The sequence below is a fragment of the Bos javanicus genome, chromosome 21 (genome assembly GCF_032452875.1).
Source record: "Bos javanicus breed banteng chromosome 21, ARS-OSU_banteng_1.0, whole genome shotgun sequence".
In the NCBI taxonomy this organism is placed as follows: domain Eukaryota; kingdom Metazoa; phylum Chordata; class Mammalia; order Artiodactyla; family Bovidae; genus Bos; species Bos javanicus.
Window position 1 is genome coordinate 32,947,879 of NC_083888.1, and position 20,418 is coordinate 32,968,296.

A 20,418-nucleotide genomic window follows, 5' to 3' on the forward strand; every position below is an offset into this window, starting at 1 on the left:
GCAGTGAGCAGTCCTGAAGACAGACTTTAGTTCCCTGCCCAGGAATTGGACCTGAGCAGCCTGGATGAAAATCAGGACTCTTAGTCACTAGACACCAGAGGCTAGAAGCTGGAAGCAAAGTTGCCCTGGCTCTTACCCCCACTGAAAGCAAAAATATTTCAAGGAGGCAAAAACTGTAATAGGTACAAAGTTTATTATTAGAGACACAGCACAAGTGGAAGAGCACAGAGAGAAAGTTTGTTTATTTAGGACAGAAGCTGGGCAGAAATACAAACCTAGAGAGAAAGGGTGTGGGTGTCCTTCCTAATGAGAAAGAGTACAGTGAAGAGGTGGTTTAATCCCTTATATAGGACAGTTCTTCAGGGTTTTTGTTTTCCTTTGGCCAGTTTTTTCTTTTCCCATGACTGACCTGTTCTAGGACTCTCCCCAACACGCATGCACAACATTTTCCTACGATGGGTTCTGCCGCAGAAGGCAGTGGGGATATTATTGTTATGGAGTACACCTATTATGGGGTGGTGTCCCCTCCATTTTTGATACCCAAGGAGCCTCCCTGTGCATGTGCAGATGGGGAAGTTTTCCTTGACCTCAGGAGTGGTCATCTTATCTCTTTACTTCAACAAAGTTCAGCTTCTACCACTAGCTTTGTCCTTGGAGTGTCTGGGTGAGAACAAAGCTTCAATTTTACTCCACTTGACAAATACCAGCTGTCCAGCCCAGGGGCACATCTATTTCCTACCTCAGTATCTGAGGTTGGGAAAAACATCCTCTCCTCCCTATACATGCCCACTGGCACAAGTGAAAAGTAACCAACTGTGAAGGAGCAGCTGAGACAGTGAGTGGGAGTCAGGAGAGAGAGACGTGGAACCCCAGGGCAGCAGGAGAGGCCATGCATGTGCTGGGAGGGCCCAGAGGCAGTGTGCCATGAACATCTGAGTACATGCCTCTGTGTCTTCCACATAGATCTGTGTAAGTATTTAAAGGTAAGTTGGCACTCCCCACCTGCCCTCTCTCCCTCCTGCTTCATGTTGGTTACTGCAATCCCGGCTCCTCTTTCCACGTGAGGGTGAAAGGATGGAGGATCCTGAGTACATCATCCCTAGACTTCAATCAGATCCATATCCATCAGTTTCTGAATCTTCTGTGCCATGACAATATTCTTGAATGTTCACTTAGTGCCTCCTGCATTGGCAGGTGGGTTCTTTACCACTAGCACTGCCTAAATGTACTTCTTTAATGCTATTGAAGGATTATTGTTCAGTCACTCGGTCATGTCCGGCTCTTTGCGACCCCACGGACTGTAGCACGCCAGACTTCCTGTCCTTCCCCATCTCCCAGAGCTTTTGCTCAAACTCATGTCCATTGAGTCAGTGATGCCATCCAACCATCTCATCCTCTGTCGTCCCCTTCTCTTCCTGCCTTCAATCTTTCCCAGCGTCAGGGTCTTTTCCAAGGACCATTTCATCAGGTGGCAAAAGTATTGGAGCTTCAGCTTCAGCATCAATACTTCCAATGAATATTCAGGGTGGATTGAAGCATAGTTGATTTAAAATGCTGTGTTAACTTCTTATGTACAATAAAGTGACTCAGTTATACATAAGTTACCAACCAGAGTTCTTGGTCTCCTTAATCAATAGAAATTGATCAGAGGCCAGACAAGAAATTCAGGCAAGGCTTTACTGGGGCCCCTGCTGTAGCAGGGAGGAGTGAGAACAAGTAACAGATTCCCTTGCTTTCTCACTCGCTGGGGAGTGGGCAAGCTGGTTCCTTATATGAGGTGAGGGTGGGGTGTGTCCAAGGGTGGCTTAGGTGGATTACCCACCCTTTAGGTGGTGGTGTGTGCAGGGGGCATGCACAGTACCCTGCTTTTGCTCCTGAGCCCCTACTTTTTCCCCCAGCTCTTCAGAATTGGCAGTTGGTCTTTTTGTGTCTTGTTGAGAATTTGCCCCAACAGGGCATGCAAACTTGCTAAAAATAAGTATTTTTAGTCCCCTATAGTTTCCTTGTATCTTGTTGCTCTGGGAGATGTTTGTTCAGGTGCAAGCATTGTAGCAAGGCAGCAAAGGGTCCCAGGTCTTAGGGCCGTCTCACGTGTGTGTGTGTGTGTGTGTGTGTGTGTGTGTGTGTGTGTGTATTCTTTCCTGTGCTTTTCCATTATGGTTTGTCGCAGGGTATTGAATATAGTTCCCTGTGTGATACAGTAGGACCTTGTTGTTTATCCATCTTATATATAAGAGTTTGCCTCTGCTAACCCACACCGCCAGTCCTTCCCTCACCTACCTTTTGGCAACCAAAAGTCTGTTCTCTGTATCTGTGAGTCTGTTTTTGTTTCACAGATATATTGATTTATATCATATATTAGATTCCACATACTGTTTTTGTTCAATTGCTCAGTCGTGTCCAACTCTTTGCAACCCCATGGACTGCAGCACGCCGGCCTTCCCTGTCCTTCCCCATCTCCCAGATCTTGCTCAAACTCATGTCCATTGAGTCAGTGATGCCATCCAACCATCTCATCCTCTGTTGTCCCCCTCTCCTCCTGCCTTCAATCTTTCCCAGCATCAGGGTCTTTTCTAATGAGTCAGCTTTTCACATCAGGTGGCCAAAGTATTGGAGCCTCAGCTTCAGCATCAGTCCTTCTAATGAATATTCAAGATTCATTTCCTTTAGGATTGACTGGTTTGATCTCCTTATAGTCCAAGGGACTCTCAAGAGTCTTCTCTAACACCACAGTTCAAAAGCATCAATTCTTCAGCACTCAGCCTATTTATGGCTCGACTTTCACATCCATACATGACTACTGGAAAAACCGTTGCTTTGACTATATGGGCCTTTGTTGGCAAAGTAATATCTCTGCTTTTTAATATGTTGTCTAGGTTTACCATAAGTGATATCATATGGTATTTGTCTTTCTCTTTCTGACTGACTTTGCTTAGCGTGATCATCTGTAGGTCCATCCATGTTGCTGTAAGTGGCATTTTTTGATGACTGATTAAAATTTCATTATATGTATTATATATATAATACACACACACACACACACACACACACACACACACACATGCGCGCATGCGCACACATAAACCACATCTCTATCCATTCATCTGCTGATGGACATTTAGGTTGTTTCCATGTCTTGGCTATTGGGAACAGTTCTGCTTATGAACATAGGGGTATGTCTGTCCTTTTTCTTTTTTTTGGACATGCTGTGTGGCATGTGAGGTTGTAGTTCCCTGACTGTGGCCCCTGCAGTGGAAGCATGGAGTCCTAACCACTGGACCACCAGGGAATTCCTATGCATGTATCTTTTCTAATTATAGTTTTTTCAGGGTATATGGCCAGGAGTGGGCTTGCTGGGTCATAAGGCAACTCTTTTTTGTTTTGTTTTTTGAGGAACCTCCATAGTGTCTCCCACTGTAAATTGTAGCTGCACCAATTTACATTCCTAGAGGCACTTCTGCATCTGTCCCAGGATGAGGCAGGGCCCCTTGTCATCTGCTGCACCTTCAGGCGGCCATGGCCCCTCACCTCACACCTTCAGGCTGTCATGTCAGTTGTCCTGGGCCATCACGTAGCATTGGTAACCATATATCACCTCCTTTACGATTGGAGTCCAGGTATGGTGCCTTCTGGTTGGACATTTGTGACCTGTCTGTAGTCTTTCATCACTTCGAGGGCAACTACTTCCCATGGAAAACCCTTGATGAAGGTTGGTTCTGGCTGAATACAGTCTTCACAGTTCTTGAGTACCACCTAAAACCACAGGAGTTTGCTATAGCGGGCTGGATCACTGTACAATTTGTACACTGTACAGTCACTGTACAATCTGGCATTGTTTGGGTTCTGTTTGATGGATTCTGTCTAAATGCTTCCTGGGGTGGGGAGAGTCCCTGTCCTGAAAACATTCATTGCCTTTGTTCTTCTCCTCTGAAGCCAACTCAGAGCGTATGGAGGCTCTTGCTCCTTCAGGATTTTCTCTTTCTGTTGGCACTCTTTTTTAATTGGAGTATAATTGCTTTACAATGCTGTGTTAGTTTCTGCTGTACAACATTGTGAATCACCCATGTGTTTACATGTATCCCCTCCCCCCAAGCCTCCCTCCCACCCCACTCCCCATTCCACCCGTCTAGATTATCACAGAGCACCGAGCTGAGTACTATTGACATGTATACCCCTACCATATGTAAACTAGCTAGTGGGAAGCTGCTGGATAGCAGAGGGAGCTCAGTTCAGTGCTCGGTTGACATGTTTGGAGCACACCTGGGATTCAGTGCTCTGCTGGAGACTTATAAAAATGGACGGCGTCCTTGTACTTTTCTTCTTTGAAATAAGAGTTGCCAATTCGAGCATAAGCTCTGGCCATCTGTTGATAGTCCTTCTGGCCCACTTCAGTGGTCTTCTCACAAAGCTCCTGGCATTCACCGTAGTCACCCTTTGCAAAGAACATGACTGCTTGACTGGTCACATAAACCATGTTGGTGGAGTCCAGGCCCATGGCTCTGTCATGGAGCTTCAAGGCTGTGTCAAAACCTTTCTCGTTATCATCCCCTGGTTCTTTGTCTTTCAGTGCCTGCTTCTTCTCTGGAAAAATCTTCTTCCTTTGGCTCCGGCTTGGTCTGCTTTTGGGGAGGAGGTGATGGTGCAGGTGTCACAACGTCCTCCTCCTCAGGCATCCTGCCCACACTGACTCTGAGGAGGACGCTGAGAGTAGAGTAGTCATGATCAGGGATTTTGAAGTTTTGTGTCTAGGTTCAATGGCTTGTTTCATAGTTGCTCTGTTAGTTCCTGGTAGGTAGGGTTAGTGAGCTGTGTCCTTGTCCTGGGATCACTCTCCAGCTCCCAGGACAGAATGAGTGTATTGAAAGGGTTCATGCATTTCTTCTCTGCCAACCAAGCCTCCATGGTCTGTAAACCTTCTTTGAGCTGAGGAATGTTTGCCTTATGTTTTAAACCCGCCTCAGAGGTTTGCTTGGCTTCTTCAAATTCATTTGAGAACTCAAGAGTCTCTAGTTTTCACGAATAGCCCTTGCCCCAGTCAGGCTTGAAGTTGAGAGTTTTGCAGCCATCCTCTGAGGGGCTTTCTATTGTCTGCTGCTTTCATTAATTCTTGGTTTGTGTTTTCTTGTCTCCTTCTGGGCCTCATTGCTTTAGCTGTGTGCCAAACATTTTAAAAACAGTAGCTTGTAAAATGTTTTGAGGATTAAGATAATGTTATCTTCCACCAGAGACAATTTCATTTTCCTATCCCAGGGCCTGAATTCAAGAGCAATTCAAGATAATTGTAATCCAATTTTATGAATTGAGACTGAAAACTGGGCTGCAGTTTATGTGAGATTTGGCTTACTTCCAGATCACCCTTACTCCCAAGATACAGCCGTCTATAGCCATCCAGAGTTCCATACCAATGGTCTGTAGGTTTATAAGAACATACGCACACCCTACCCCAAACTTTGGCAGGTCCTGGACTTTAACCTTTGTCTCTATAGTAACCTAGAAGCTCTTCAAAGTACTGATCAGCTTCTCAGCCACCTTTTTAGAATCGACAAACACCCCCATGGGAAATGCAGCTCCAAATGCTGAACCGTTTTCATCTCCTACTTGTATCTTGGTCTAGGAATTCTTCACTGTTGAGTTGACTCTCTGATGCCTTCATGCAGATTTCTATTTCTCTGCAGCCAGTGTTTTTATTAAAGGTAGACATTGTGCTGGTTTTCCAATTTTTTCCTTGGTTAATGGGATTCCCTTGTGGTTCGGCCGGTAAAGAATCCGCCTGCAATGGGGGAGACCTGGGTTCAATCCCTGGGTTTGGAAGATCACCTGGAGAAGAGAAAGGCTACCCACTCCAATATTCTGGCCTAGAGAATGCCATGGACTCTATAGTCCATGGGATCACAAAGAGTCGGACACGACTGAGCAACTTTCACTTCACTTCAATCGGCGGTTCATAGTACCTACCCCTTGAGTCAGGAGCAAAAGCATGGAGTTGGAAATGTACCTGGAAAGAATGAGTGTTCCCACTTAGCCCAAGTGGAGGGTGCTTGTTGGGGAGACATGGCGAAGTATGAAGAAAGCAAAATCATAAAGGGCTAAGAGCGCCTAAAAGTGTGGGTTGCCTGGAAGGGATGTGTGCCCCCAAAGACTGCCCACTGCTCCCACTGAGTGAGCTCTGTTCATGTCAGCTGAGTCGGGTGCTGCCAAGTCAGAGAAGGAAGGCCAGGCATAGTTTCTACCCAATACAGGTGTAAAGTCAGGGCTAGGGCAGTGAAAAATAGAAAGCCCCAAATAACAGTGGCTTGAATAACATAGACATCTATTTCCCTCTCATACCCAAACAAGTTTGGAGGTAGATAGTCCACAACTGGTCAGGTGACTTCACAAGGATGTCTAGGACCTTCCTGTTTGCTTCACCATTTGACATTTACAGTCTCTACTTCATGGTTCAAGAGCTTGAGTTTCACATTTCAGTCGGCAAGAAGGAGAATGACGAAGAGTAACACTTTTTCCTGTCGAGGACATCCCTCATGGTGCTCTGCAGTCCATGGGGTTGCAAAGAGTTGGACTGAGCGACTGAACTGAAATCATGGTGCTCTTATCCTATTGGCCGGAACCAGATCACATGGTCACACCTACTGCAAGTGAGGCTGGGATATGTAGTCTTTATTCCGGACCACTGCATCCCAGCTAAGAATAAGGGATAGTTGGGAATTTCCCTGGCAGTCCAGTGGTTAGGACTCTGTGCTTCCAATGAGGGGGTGCAGGTTCAATCCCTGGTTGGGGAGCTAAGACCCCACATCCCATGCAGTATGAAAAAAGAAGAACAAGAAGAAGAGATAGTATTAGTAATGAAAAATAGGAGAAGTATTCGGGGACAACTAGTGGTCTCTGCTAGTGCCCTCCCCTTTCCTATCCTGTCCAGTCCCTCTCCTCCAGGAAGCCTTCCCTGATATCTCCAGTACTTACTAAGCCCCATTTCCTTTGCTGCACAGTTCAGAGAATCTGACCACTGTAAGGAAATTTTGAATAAAAAAAATTACTAGATGTTTCCAGTGGAAAACTATGCGTTGCTTTGATTAAAACCATTCTTCTGAAACTATATATATATATATATATATAATTTTTTTACAATCTTATGTTGAGGATGACTGATAGCAATGCAAAATAATTGTTTATAATCAAGCAAATAAAAAGTTTTACAAGTATTTATAAATCTATTTAAACATTGCTTTATTCCACATAAATTAAGGCTTCTTTGAATTCTCCCCTGAACTGGTCATAATGCCTTCCTGGTTCCCTCATTAATACTGAGTTAAACACAATCTCTAACGTGTTCATTTTTCCATCTGCATGAAAGCCATGATTTTCCTTTCATTCAACTTTCAACACCACACACAGCCTGACTTGGTAAGCGGGGGAATCCAGCCAGAGGTTCCAGCAGGAGAGAGGCCAATCTGGGTAGAAAAACCCAGGAAAAATGGCATTAGGTATCAGACCCCTGACCCTCCTTAGAGGATGTACCTTTGGAGATAAAGGGCAGGTCTGGGGCCAGGTTTCCTACTTGGGCACTGTCATTACCTGGGGCTGAAGGACAGGTAGCAGGTGAGGCAAAGACCGGGGAGAGGCAGGCCAGAGGCAGGAAGGCAGTCAGTTGACCTGATTCAGCTGGGATTTCTGCTTGTCACTTGCTCCTGACAGGGCCTCACAGAGTGATTCTGACCCTGTCAACATGCTTGGAATGGGTGGGTTGACACCCTGGGTACCTGAGTGATGTGATGATGGGCAGAGCTGTAAACTGAGACCCTGGGGGAGCCTGGGCTGGGCCCCAGAGGGACCTGGGGAAGTGGGGGCTCTGGAAAGTGTCTGGACGGCGGGGAGGGGTCTGCCCTTCCTCCTGTGCATGAACTGAGTTAGCCGTAGAGCTTTGCTAAGGCTGTTCTCTCGGCCTAGAACACCGTCCCTGGAAGCACAATGGAGTGGAAGGTGCCACTTCTCTCACACCGCTTCTCCTGTCCCTTCCCAGAGCTAGCACGTGGCCACCTCAGCAGCCATGGGCAGGGGTGGGAGTGGAGAGGAGCATGGGCTGCCGCTGGTCTGGGGAGTGGGCCAGGATGAACGTCAGCCAGGCAGGAGAGCCAGAGGCTCATGGAGAATTGAGAATTCAGCAGAGGATGCAGAGGGCCCTGCCTTCCCCTACTCTTCTCCCTGTTCCTCCCGTGAGCCTCCTGTTCTGTCCTGGTCAAGTGGCCAGAGCCCTCAACCATGAAAGCAGCCCTTCTCTAAGGAGCAAAGTAACCGGGGATTAAGGTCTGGATGGGCAGGCACCTGCCAAGGGGCACATGAGTCATATAAGCTGGTCCCCACCCCACCCCACCCCCACTCCTCTACTAGAGGATTGGGAGCCCGGAAGAGACAGCCAGGAAGGGAGGACCAGCTTCATACCCACCTTTGAAGCCAGAGAGGCCTTACCTCCAGAAGGCACAGAGGCAAAGCTGAGCACCCACCGGCCCCACTCCCGGTGTGTCTAGGCGAATGTCTGCCCGGTCAGTCCTGGGAGGACCTGTCCTGTTTCTCCTCTTGGGATCCCCCTCTCACTCACTGCTTTATAGATCTCCAGGACTCTTTGGGTCTCCATACACCCTCTCTTTTGGTGCTGGACTAGGGTCATGGGATGACCGCCAGTGTAGCCCTCCTCCTGCCCCAGGAAGCCACTGCCCCAGTGATCACAGAGAGAGAGGGCTCCCCTCTGTACTCAGCTGTGTTAGGGAGCAGGGCATGGAGAGGGAGCAGAGCTCTTACATGGAACAGCAGACTATATAACTGGGCTAGACTGTGGTCCTCTCAGGGCTGTGGAGCTGGGAGGAGGGGAGGTCCTGATGGAGGGGCCTGAGCTGGCCCATGAGAAGAGGAATATTACCCAACACTTGCCTCCGGATCCTGCCCCAGAGGTTGTGAATCTTCTAAAAGTTTTTATTGAAATCCTTGATCTAGGGTTAAGATTACCGCTCATTTTATTTCAAGGATGAAGACAGGTTATTTCAGGTGTTGGGATGGCCTTCCTATTGAAGTGCAGGGGAAGAGTGGAGACAGCCCAGGTCTAGCTCAGCTCAAGTGCAAGTCCCAGCACCGATGCGGACACAGATTGAGCCTCATTCCCATGCATATCCTAAACCCTGATCCTAGACATAGCCCTGAGCCCCAGTCCCTAGATCTTGATTGAACTTTCTCTGAGATTGGTCTCGATCAGCAGGGGCTTGATGGGGGGAGAGAGCATGTCCTCATCTCCCACCTCTGGAGCCTAAGCCCATAGCCTTGCCCAGTGATGTGGAGTGGTCCTCAGGCACGTTTCTGTCCCTGGGAGCTCACGTTTTGACCTCACTGTTAAGCCAGTCTCAGTGCTGAAAGAGTCCAGTCCAGCCTGGCCTGGGGTGTGAGTGGCCTTTACTCTTGGACCAGAGCCATCAGAAACCAAACCTTCCTGGTCCTGAGGGTGCCTGGGAAAGGGGCGGCCCTGCCCATCTAGGTGGAGTTTGGGATTGCTGCGCTCACCATCTCCTTTGTGGAACACTGACATCTCCCAAGACAGAGGCTTCCTGGCATCACCAGGTAAGACCTGGGCATCCTGGGTGCACAGGCAAGGGAGATGGAATGGGGGTGCCGGAGTGGGTGATGGGGTCATGGGCCAGAATTTAGACCTGTGGAAGGGCAGGTGGGAGAAAGGGGGCAATGAAACTAGGCCTGGAGGCAGTTGTCGTCAAAGAACAAAGCCTGCCCTTAGGAGGACATCCACCCCAGAGCCTGGGGGGTCTGGACCCTTAACGTCTTCACGCAGAAGGAGCTGGGTGCAGATGGCTGTCTCTGGGTATGTGGACAGAATAGCTTGGGTTTACAAAGCAGTTGAGCTGTGGTTGAACGGCAGGAAAAGGGCTGGGCTGGGGCGTTTGCCTGATCCTGGGATGATATATGTGTTAGGGTGATGTTGGGTCATGGGGGAATTTTTCCCTTAGAAAGGGGAAGGGGTGCATTCAGGAAGGAGTTGCTGGGTGGTGGCTAGAGGCAGGCAAGGAGGGCAGGAGTTTCTGGTCTGATTTCCTGTTCTGAAGAGTTCTAGGGATTCTCTTCCCTTGAGGGGTTTCTGTGGCCTGCCTGTCCTGAGTGACCTGGGACAGGTCTTGGACCCTCCTGGAGGTCACATACAAGCCAGGAGCCTGGTAGGAGAGGCTTTGAAAGAGCTGAGAACCTCCTACGGCTGCCAGGTGTAGGGAGAGTTGTGGAGCATGGTCTGGGCCCCAGGCCTAACTGGCTCCCATGAAGGCAGCAGACCCCTGCCCTTCCTGCCCTCAGTAGCTCAAAGCTTCTTAGGGCCACCCTCTTCCTTCTCCTCCTGTGTCTTCGGGGGCGAGGGGAGGAAGGAGGCGGTGAGAGGAAAGCAGGACTGACCACAGCAAGGACCAATAGGAGGCTCTGGGTCTGCCTAGAATGAGGGTCTGCAGGGGAACCTGGGGAGAACCCTTGACCTAAAGCCCACCCACCTCCACATTCAACATCCCCAGTCCAGGCCTCTGGCCAGGATTCCACGTGGGCCCAGTGTAGGGGGCATGATGGGGACTATTCTCTGATCTGCTCTCCTCCAGACTCCCCTCCTAGCCTGATGGGGTGGGAGCTGGGGCAGGGAACGGGCATCACTGCCCTCCACCAGGTCCCATCCCACATGGACACTTGCAGGGCTCCCACCACAATTACTACCTCCACCACCATCACGAGTCTGCCATGACTGCCACTGTCGCCACAGCCACCCCCACCCCACCATCAGCACCACTAATACCCCTCCTACCCCTACCCAGATCATCTCCATCACTGAGACCCTCACCACCTCCATGAAGACCACCCCACCCCTAGACCGGACAGAACTTTTCACTCTTCTTCAATAGATTGTCAAGCCTATAACCTCTCAGGCTGTGGGGCTGGCACACAAAGTCCCCATTCAACAGAGCCTGCCGCCCAAGGGGAGAAGGGCTTTGCTGGAGGACACAGGGACTTGCGCCTGAGCTGCAGAGCAGGACTGTGGAAGGAGGCCAGGCAGACGCAGCTCAGGGCATAGCTGGAGGCGTCGGCTGACCAGAGCTCACGGCTGGGCCGCACTTCTTTCCTGAAGGGAGATCTGGAGGGAATCTTCCACCTGCCTCCTCCCATCTGGTTCTGGGCTTGGCAGCCTGAGCAGGAGCCTTCAGCATGGCTGGGCAGTGGCTTCCATCTGCTGGGATTCTCCTGGCTGGTAAGTGGGGGTGTGGCCCAGGGGGGCCCATCCCAGACCCCGCCAGCTCACTTCGGGGACTCCCATGGCTCCCACATCAGGGCTAACCTTCCTTATCTTCATGTCAGCCTGGCTTTGTCAGCTCAAAGGATCCCCTCCTCAGTCCCCCAGGCTTGGGTCTCCCCAAGGGCACTCAGTGTCACTCACTGGGGAAACGTGGCGTTGGGCTGGCCCCATGGGGCTCAGTGCACCCCAGCATTATGGCTTTTAGAGATGGGGCCCTCCCCATCCCTCACCCCTTTCAGCCCTCAAGCATCCTGGGTTCTGGAAATGTGACGAGGTGATTGCCTCGTTCCCTTGCTGGACGCTGAACAGCACTTGTCAGCCCCCTCCAGTAGCCTGGGTCTCACCAGAAAGGACTTTCCTTGGGACAGGGTCCTGCTACAGGGTGGAAGAAAAGAGTGGGACCCTTGAGGTATACCCTCTTACCCTCACAGTCCCCCTTTCTGGTGGCAGGGCAGGGTTGCCTTGTCTCTGGTGGGCTTGGATCAGAGAGGGGAGAAGTCTCTGGAGGTAGACCAGTGGTTCGGGGCAGAGCCAGGGCCAGGGTTTGGGTCTCCTTGGGTCCCCTAAAGCAGGGAGGTGGCAGGGAAAGCAGGCACCTGAGACTGTGGGCCAGTTCCCAGCCCACCAAGCGGCTGATAGAAAAGGGCTCTCCTGGTTTGCAGCTGTCCTGGTGGTCTAGGCTCCTGCCCTGCCCCTTCCTCCTGCTCAGGAAGACCTGGGCCCATCTCCCTGGACCTCTGGCACATCTGCTTTGCAAGGTGGCAGCAAGAAGATACTCCTCTCATCATTAAACCACTTGGTGCCAGTCCCTGCAGGGGTCTCTCCCTCAGTCGAGAGGTCAGGGGAGGCTCCTAGCAGGAGGGCAAGAGGCCTTTTCCCAGAGGCCCCCGGGGACCAGCAAGGTCTCCTAGGCTTCCTCCTGGACTTGCAGCTCCTCCCGAACCAGACTGCCCCTTTGGGACCCTCTGGCACCCCAGGAGGCGCCACACACAGAGCAGCTCTATCCGCAGTAGCTGAGCCTGCAGCCCACGGCACCCCCAAGTCCCAGCCAGTGTCCCATGTGGCTGCACCTGGAGATGGAGAGGAGATCTTGGTCCCTGGGTCTCCAGAGAGGGCTGCCACATCACCACTGCAGGCTTCTCCCCAACCGCAGTCCCAGCCTGTGAGCAGGCACCTCTTCAACCCCAAGGTCTGGACACCATCTGCATCAGGGCCCAGCAACTTCAGGCCAGGGAACGCCCCACTTCTGACGTTGGCTCCAAGGGCCCCAGAGAAGGCCGTGTCCTCAGCACCCCAGGGCCCACTTGCGTTTGCATCGATCAGTCACATGTTGGCTGCGACAGAGCCGCTTCCTCCTGTAGCAACAGTGCGGTCAGTGCTGGACACGGCTTCTGCAGCCCTCATGGTGGTCTCGGGCTCCCCTAGAAATAGTCTGGCGTCCAGTCTGGGCCTGGGTCCTTCAGTGTCGCCGTTGCTCTCGACAGTACCCTCTTCACAGTTGTCATCAGCATTACCGCCACCATCGTACCCACTTACATCCCCGTCACCCGCATTGGCATCACTGTCCCCCATCGTGAGCCCAGGTTCCCCCTTCACCGCCAGAGCCAGAACCTCCCGGGACGCTTCTGCATCTGTGCTCCCCCACACAACCGCAGGCCGTCTCGTCAATGTTTCCAGCTTTCCACCTGCCCAGCCACCTCCGGCGGTTACAGGGATGGCTGCTCTTCAGTGGACAGTCCAGCCTAGGCCATTGGTCCCTGCTAGCCCAGCCTCCTTGGCCACCCTCTCCCTCAGATGTGCCCTTGGCCTTCCTGCTGGCTGCCCAGAGTCCCAGGAGCTGTGGCCTCCCCCCAGTCGCCTTCCCTGTCTCATCCCCGCCAGACTGTCTCATTGCAGGACTCGAGATCCTCCTCCCCACGACCCAGCCGTGTGACTCACTTTGTGACCTTTAGGATCACCAATGAAGCCTTAGTGGTGGCACTTGGGAACCCTTCCTCTCCAGAGTACCAGCTGCTGCGTGACAACATCCGACATCAGGTGTGGGCTTCTTCCTTCATCTCAGGAGTGCTGACCCCAGCCCACCCAACCTCGCTTGCCTCTGAGCACACAGGCCTGTCTCTATTCTGTTTTGGCTCCTGCTATTCCTCCACTACCCTGGCCCTTGGAGGGGCCTCCCCCAACAACTCAGACCCTGGCCCCACGGAGCTGGCATCTCTCCCTCTGTTGGCTCCCTTCCCCACACTGTCCCATCCCAGCTTGCCTCTCCCTGTGAACCACAGCTCCGTGCGGGCAGCTGGGCCCAGGGTGGGGTGCCCATGGGGGCTCTGGAAGTATGGAGTGAGTGAAACCCACCCTGGGCTTCTCGTCAGTGTGGGGAGGAACATGTGGGGTGCACAGTGGGAGCCCAAGAGGTAGAAAGCTGACCCTGTCTTGTGAGCGGCTCCAGCAGGAAGCGGAGCCAGGCAGAGACTCTTGCAGAGACGGAGTGTGGGGAACTCTAACAGGATAAGCAGAAGACTGGATTAGATAGCTGGGGTCAGGGGGGTGCCCAGAGAACACCTTTCTGAGGAAGGAGAATTTTAACTGGGATGGACAGAAGGCTAAGCCAGATGAAATGAGCAAACGTTTCCTAGACAGAGGAAACGGATGTGTGAGGACCTTGGGGTGGAAAGGTGGGTTGAGGCTGAGGTCCAGGGTCACAGGTGAGAGGCTGTCTGGAGAAGACTTGAGGCCCGGGCTGGGCGGGGGGGAATTAGGAGGGGCTGCCGCCTGCAGGGTGGTGGCTGCGGGCATACAGGCTAATCGGATTGGAGAGCCATTTTCAGTAAAACTGCAGTGAAGGAAAGGCCTGGGAAGGCTGTGTGTTTGCTGGATAGCTGAGGGCACCCTGCGGTTCTCAGTAAAGGGTGGTGGGCAAGTGGTCTCTGGTAGCCATGTGGGGAAGTCTTGGGTGGCCCCGGGCTATCCACGTGGACAGTGAGGCCACTGCAGGGCCCGGACCAGAGATAATGAGGGGGAGCTGGCGCTGTGGAGAAGGGGGCGCCGTGAGGGCCCTCACCTGGCTCTGTCTGCCCCCAGCTCCAGTCCCTGTATCATGAGGCCTTCTCCAGCTTTGAGGGCATCGGCGTCCTGCAATTCAGGTGAGCGAGTGAGTCTCTCAGGGTCCGCCACCGGTCTGCCAGGCGGTCTGCGCCTTCTCAGGCCACAGGTGTACCCGGCCAGGCTGCCCTGCCCTGCCCTGCCCTGCTCCACCACAGCGCCTTGAGGGCCAGGAAAGCCCTCAGTAGGCAGGCAGGAGGCCCACATCTGGCTGCACCTCTGGCTGTGTAAACTTAGGGGACCTCCTGCCGGCTCTGAGCTCCAATTCCAGCTGCAGGATTGTGGCAGGGGTGCCAGGTTTTGCCTGAATCTGGTAGATAAGGCAGAGGACTTCCCTGGGCCAAGAGCCCTTAAATGACATGCCTGTGTGCTAAGTCACTTCCGTCATGTCTGGCTCTGTGGAACCCTGTGGACTGTAACTCACCAGGCTCCTCTGTCCATGGGACTCTCCAGGCAACAATACTGGAGTGGGTTGCCATGCCCTCCTCCAGGGGATCTTCGCAACCCAGAGACTGAACCCACGTCTCTTACATCTACCTGCATTGGCAGGTGGGTTCTTTACCACTAGCACCACATGGGAAATTAAATGACATGTAAGCAGGTGCAAATTCTCTGGGGTGGGGGGGTGGGGCTCTCTGGTTCTGAGCCTCTGAGGATGCTGTGGGAGTCCTAAAGCCAGATTTGGTCAGCAGATGCCAGTCCTGAAATCTTATAGAAAAGGTTGAGAAGGTCCAAATCATCAAGCCCCATATGAGTTGTGAGCTCAGTATGGACCTGGATGGAAGCTTGGTTATACTTAGTGACGGGAAGTTCACCACCACTATCTTTCCTTGACCCAAGTTGGTTAGAAAGTTTCCCCTGTGAACTGAAATCAGTCTCTGGATTCCCTGCCCTGGGTCTGAACAGAGGCTTTGTCTTCCCAAACCCAGGAGGGCACAGCACAAAACGGGTACTCTGGGGAAGGATGAAGGAAGTCTGGGTCCTGAGGCTGCTTGTTTTCAGATCTTTCCCCACAAACTCCTTCAACCCCGTGCTCAGGCCAGGCTGCTTCCTTGGGATGTGGCCACATGGCCCACCTCCCACAGGCTTACAGAGATTCCTCAGGCCTGTCACCTCCCTCTCTCCCGACCCCCTGCTCCTTGTGATACCACCGAAGATGTTTTTCTCAGCCTGACTCAGGCTGACTTCCTGCTTGCTCACAGCGGCTCTTTCCCTGGGCGGGATTCCCAGTGTTCCCATCAGAGCCAGTTTGTTGGGCTGTTCAAGGGGACTGGCTTTCCCAAGCACCTGCTGTGTGCTCTCCTGGCTGCACCATTAGTCCCCATGCAGCCCTGCTGAAAGGAATCATTATCCCTACTTTAGCCAGGAGCTCAGCTGAGGCCCAGAGGGGTGATGTCACACAGCAACCCGGTCCACAGCTCCCTCCTTCCTCAGGACCCTGGTCCTGTGCACCAGCCGGGTCTTCATCCGTCCCCCAGGGGTCTCCCTGTCCCGCCTGGACCCCTGGTAAGGAGGAGTCTGTCCACAGGCCCAACTCCGCAGCTGTGAATGCCTCCCTTGTGTTTGGGGGCCACATCCCGGGCCCCTCTGCCCGTGAAGTCCTCTGGACCCTGCACCACTCAGTGAAGGCCGCAGGGCAGATGCTGGGGAACCTGTCCTTGGATGAGAGCAGCCTCGCCTCGGATGGTGAGTCTCTGCCCACCCCTCTCCCCCACCCCCTCCTTGGTGCCCATGGACAGATGGGGGTGCTCCTTAGGTGTACCCCCTTTCCCAACCATGAGGCAGGGGGTGGTGGGTCAGGAGGCTCCCAGGGCCTCCTGAACTCCTAGCCATGGCTCTCAGGGTCCAACCTGACTGACCTGGCCCTGGAGACCCTCAGCGTCCATCTCACAGCCATGGAGCCCTTCCATCCCCTGCTCCTCCTGCCCGGCTCTGCCCCCTTTGTCCTACTGGAAAAGAAGATCCTCCCACAGGTGAGGTGGCCTCTGGCCTGCCCTCCAAGGCCTGGGACTCACTTTGCCTTCCTTGACTGCAGGCCTCTGTGGCTTGGGGGTGAGGGGTGGGGCAGCCCCAGCCATGGCCCTATGGGAGGAGGCAGGCATGAAGGGCACACAGCCCTACCCACTGGGCCCCAGTTTGAGGGATGACATTCTGCCTGGCACTGGGGAGGTTGTCTGGGGCAGGCAACAGGTCATCTCAGGGGGTTATGGTCAGGCTCTGTAACCAGACACCCCTACCCAGGGCCAGCACTAGTGTGAGTGAGGGAGGCACCCAGAATGCAAGGTTTAAGGAGCTGCTCAGTCACCTCACCCCAGTCCTGCCCCTCCCCACCCCATGCTGAGTCTCGGGAGAGAGCTCCAGGCCCACTCTGACTTCCAAGACTCCCCACAGGTCACAGCTGTGGTGGCAGAATTCTATTCAGCGCATCCCCAGGAGGGCCCCCTGCTCCTCTTCAGGTGGGTGGGGCTCTCCCCCTGCAGCCCAGCCTACCTTCCTCCTCTCCTGGGGGCCGCCCTGGGGCAGAGGGGGCTGTGAGCCAGGCCATGGGAGCTGTGGGCTCAGGGGCCACCAGGGGAGGGCTTTGTCCTGGGTAGCCCCAACTGGCCCTGTAAAGCTCTGCCTTAGGAGGCAGGGAGCCCTAAGCCTGAGGATGTGCTGGGGTGGGCGGCTGGATGCCTGCTTCTAGAAACACGTGCTGGCCAAGCCTGTAACCCTTGCACTCCCTCCTCGTACTTGCCCTAGTAACGCGGACCAGTGGGTGGGCGTTTACATCGAATACAAGTTTCAGACCCCCATAGGTACCCACCTCCCTGGCTTGGCCAATTTCCTGGCCCAGAACATAATGGATCCTGCTGTCCAGAAATCCAGCATCATGGCCAATGGTGAGTCAGGGCCAACAGTGAGTCAGGGCTGGGATCCCTGGGTGTCCTTGGCCGGCAGCCTCTTAATCTCTCGGGTCTCAGTGTTCCTCCTTTGGAGAATGGACAGAATTTCATCTCAGTCACACATACTCTTGTCCTGGGGCCACAGAGAATCAGATGTGGGACCTTAGATGGGGAGCTGGAGAGAGAGGCTCTGTGGGCCATCGTGTCTGTCATAACTACTCGACTGCTCCCTTATAGGGAGAAGGCAGCCACAGACATCACATAGACAGATGGGCATGGCTGTGCGCCAGTACGACTAGACAGATACGGAGACTTGAATGTCATGTAATTGTGCCACAGGATGTTTTTCAACTATCTGAAAAATGTAAAAGTATTTTTAGCTCATGGGCTAAGGCAGCAGGGCTGAACTGAGCCTCAGACTGGATTTGGCTGATTGCTGGCTGAGAGTGTAGAGGTGGGGTGTGCAGCCCAGGGCTCCCAGGAGAGGGGTGAGGGCTGATGCCCACCTCCTTGCCCATCTAGGGGAGAAAGCAGAGCTGGTGCTTTGTGAAGTGTGGCTGCAGATGCTGGACCAACCCTTCACCGAGGCCCTGAAGGACAAAACCAGCCCTAACTCCCGGAAACTTCGGGGGCAACTGACGAGATGGGTGAAGTGGGGAGGGGGAGGGAAGAGCAGGAGGCTGGAGGCCTCAGGGAGGGGCCCCAACAAGGCTGCAGTAAGGCCATGACCCTCTTCACCTTCTCTGCTCCCCAGCTGACCACCATCCTCAGGCCTCTGCGGCCCTTCAGCCAAGTGGTGGTGGAGAAGTTCCAGTAAGTCCTTGATGGCTCTGGGTGACCAGGGGCCCAGGGCTGGCCTCTGTGGGTGGGGTCAGGGGCTCAGAGAAACGGCCTTCCTGAGTGAGGCCCCTAGGTTCTCTAGCCTCCTGACACAGGTGGTGATCCTCTGGCCAGGCCTGACCCATTGACCGCCAGGGTGGCCACCACCTTCTTCAGGCCTGCGCCGGCCCGAGCCATCGTGCAGGACTGCGTGCTCCGGGGTCTGCGAGCCCTGCGGGAAACGGAGGGCCTCTCTGTGAAGATGGTCATCCCAGGCCTCGGTCAGTGCCTCCCTCTCTATCTTCTATCCATCTGCCTCCTGCCTCAGGCCTGTTGCCTTGCTGCCCCTGGTTGCCCTGACTCTGCAGCCTGCTGCCCCTCCTCCCCTCCCTTCTTCCTGCTGCAGATCTGTAGGGTCCAAGCCCAGCCTTCTCTTCCTGGGAGCCCTCCAAGGTGGCCCCACCTTCAGAGCTCTGTTCTTGTAGCATTTCTGGGCAAGGACCCCTCACTTGGGACTTCTCTGCAGGCCTGGCTGTGCCTTCTCAGGGGTCTGTGGTCTCGAAGAATGGTGACCAGCCCCAGCCATCTCCCTGCTTTGTTCTGCATCCTCAGGTCAGCCTGACGCCTCCATCCCCTGCTATGCTCTGGCACTCATCATCCTGGGTCTCCTGTTTATTGCACTGGTCCTGGTGAGTGTCTGTCTGGGCCAGGGGCGTTTTCCTGAGAGACATGCTGGACCCTTGACCCTCTGAGTCAAGGTGAGGGCTCGTTTCCCTCCTGAGCCCACCCAAGGGAGCTGAGGGTCTTCCAGCTGGAAAGCTTGGCCTGACCCCAGCCTTCCCATTTCAGGTGTGGAAGCGGAAGACCTGCTTTGGCGTGTCCAGCCAGACACGGTAAGGCACAGGGGTCAGTCCCTCTGGGATGTTTACTCTGGGTGGGGTCTGCCTCCCAGCTGCCAAGGCTTTGTGCAGACATTTCCCAGTGGGTGTTGACAGAGCCTGGGCGGTACAATCACTGTGCCCCAAAAGTTTACCCACTAATGGGGGCTGATCCCAGGGTGGTCAAGCAGAATCCTCTAAATGGGTTCCGCTTACCCTCAGAAATGCTGCAGTGGGTGGGTGGACAGAGACAGAACTCGGGGCCCCACGTGGCCAGAAGAGTTGGGACAGGGAAAGAGATCTGGGAGTGGGGGGGTTGCCTCCACCACTGGAGCACCAGGCAGTGACTCCTCCTTAGCCTGGGAGAAGTGGGGACCCCAGGGCCAGGTGGATGCGGAGGAGGGTGGGGAGCGCCATGCTGGGGTACCTTGTGATTCCTGGATCCCGGTTTTTGTCCTTTCCTCCACCCCCAGGTGCCCCTTCCTGCTGTTGCTCCTCCAGTGAAACCAAATTCCAGACCTCTCCTCCTGCCCCAACCTGCTCCCAGCCTTCCAGAGTCAGCGCTCAGCCCTGAGAAGCAGAGCCAGAGCAGAAAGGCCCTAGCCTGAGGTCCCCACAGCACGGGGGGCTTCCTCCCTTCCAGCTCCGCCAAGGACTAGACTCCGAGGGAGCAACAGAGGTGGGCTGAGGGGAACAGCACCTCACTGCCCCCACCAGGGAGACCAGCATGCATTAGCCACGGCAGCCACCTCCACCCAAGGTCTGGGAAAACCCTCCAGGTCACCGTCATACTCAGGTCAGGCCCTGAGGAGCGGAACATGGCAAGATGGAGGCTGCAGAAGATGCGGGAAGGGGAACAGAGCTGGCTTCCTCGTACCTGGCCTGACACGGTAGTGGGGCTAGAGGTATTACTGGCCTCAAGACAAACTCTGGTTGTTTAGGGTATGGGAAATTAAATAACAGGAGCAATCAGAAGTTGGTATAAGAGATTGCTTTTGTTTCTAGGCAGTCATCTGACAGGAAGACATGGGAGAGGTTCAGAGTGGAGGAGGAGGAGGAGAGGCAGAGGACTGACAGGTTCAGGGTGGGGATGGGGACTCCTGGGGGGCAAAGTGTGGTCCCAGTGTCACCTCCGCCTTAGGGCCGGCCACCCTCAGACCAAAGGGCTTTGGGGGCTGGTGGCCAAGGTGAGGCCTGGTTGCTACTCAGCAAACTAGAGCACTGGGTGTGCGCCAGGGAAGGTGGGAGCTGTGGGGCAGGCCCAGTGCAGAGAACAGACTGCCTGGCTGGGGAGACCGAGGAGGGAAGCCAAGCTAAGAGCCCCTCAGAGGCCTGAGGATAGGGCCGTGAAGGCAGCTTTCCTGGAGGACACAGGCAGGTGAAGGCCTTGACTCACAAAGCTCAAGCAGCTCCTGGGCCCCCT

At 54.0% G+C, this 20,418-nt stretch overlaps 1 protein-coding gene and 1 pseudogene across 1 annotated transcript; one reads left to right on the forward strand and one right to left on the reverse strand.

The window, feature by feature from the left end:
* Positions 1-3,445: 3,445 nt before the first annotated feature.
* LOC133234010 (stress-induced-phosphoprotein 1-like) lies at positions 3,446-12,886 on the reverse strand (annotated as a pseudogene).
* Positions 12,887-17,012: 4,126 nt separating this feature from the next.
* LOC133234362 (taste receptor cell protein 1-like) lies at positions 17,013-18,479 on the forward strand. The gene is made up of 2 exons (XM_061394795.1): positions 17,013-17,295; positions 17,821-18,479. The coding sequence occupies exons 1-2, from the start codon at positions 17,256-17,258 to the stop codon at positions 18,024-18,026; spliced, it is 246 nt and encodes an 81-aa protein (XP_061250779.1). The 5' UTR covers positions 17,013-17,255; the 3' UTR covers positions 18,027-18,479.
* Positions 18,480-20,418: the final 1,939 nt, after the last annotated feature.

Bases quoted from the DNA above. Each gene is read 5' to 3' on its own strand.
- LOC133234362 (XM_061394795.1), top strand. From the start codon at position 17,256: ATGGATCCTGCTGTCCAGAAATCCAGCATCATGGCCAATG. The intron at 17,296-17,820 runs GTGAGTCAGGGC...TTGCCCATCTAG, and splicing joins ATCCAGCATCATGGCCAATG to GGGAGAAAGCAGAGCTGGTG.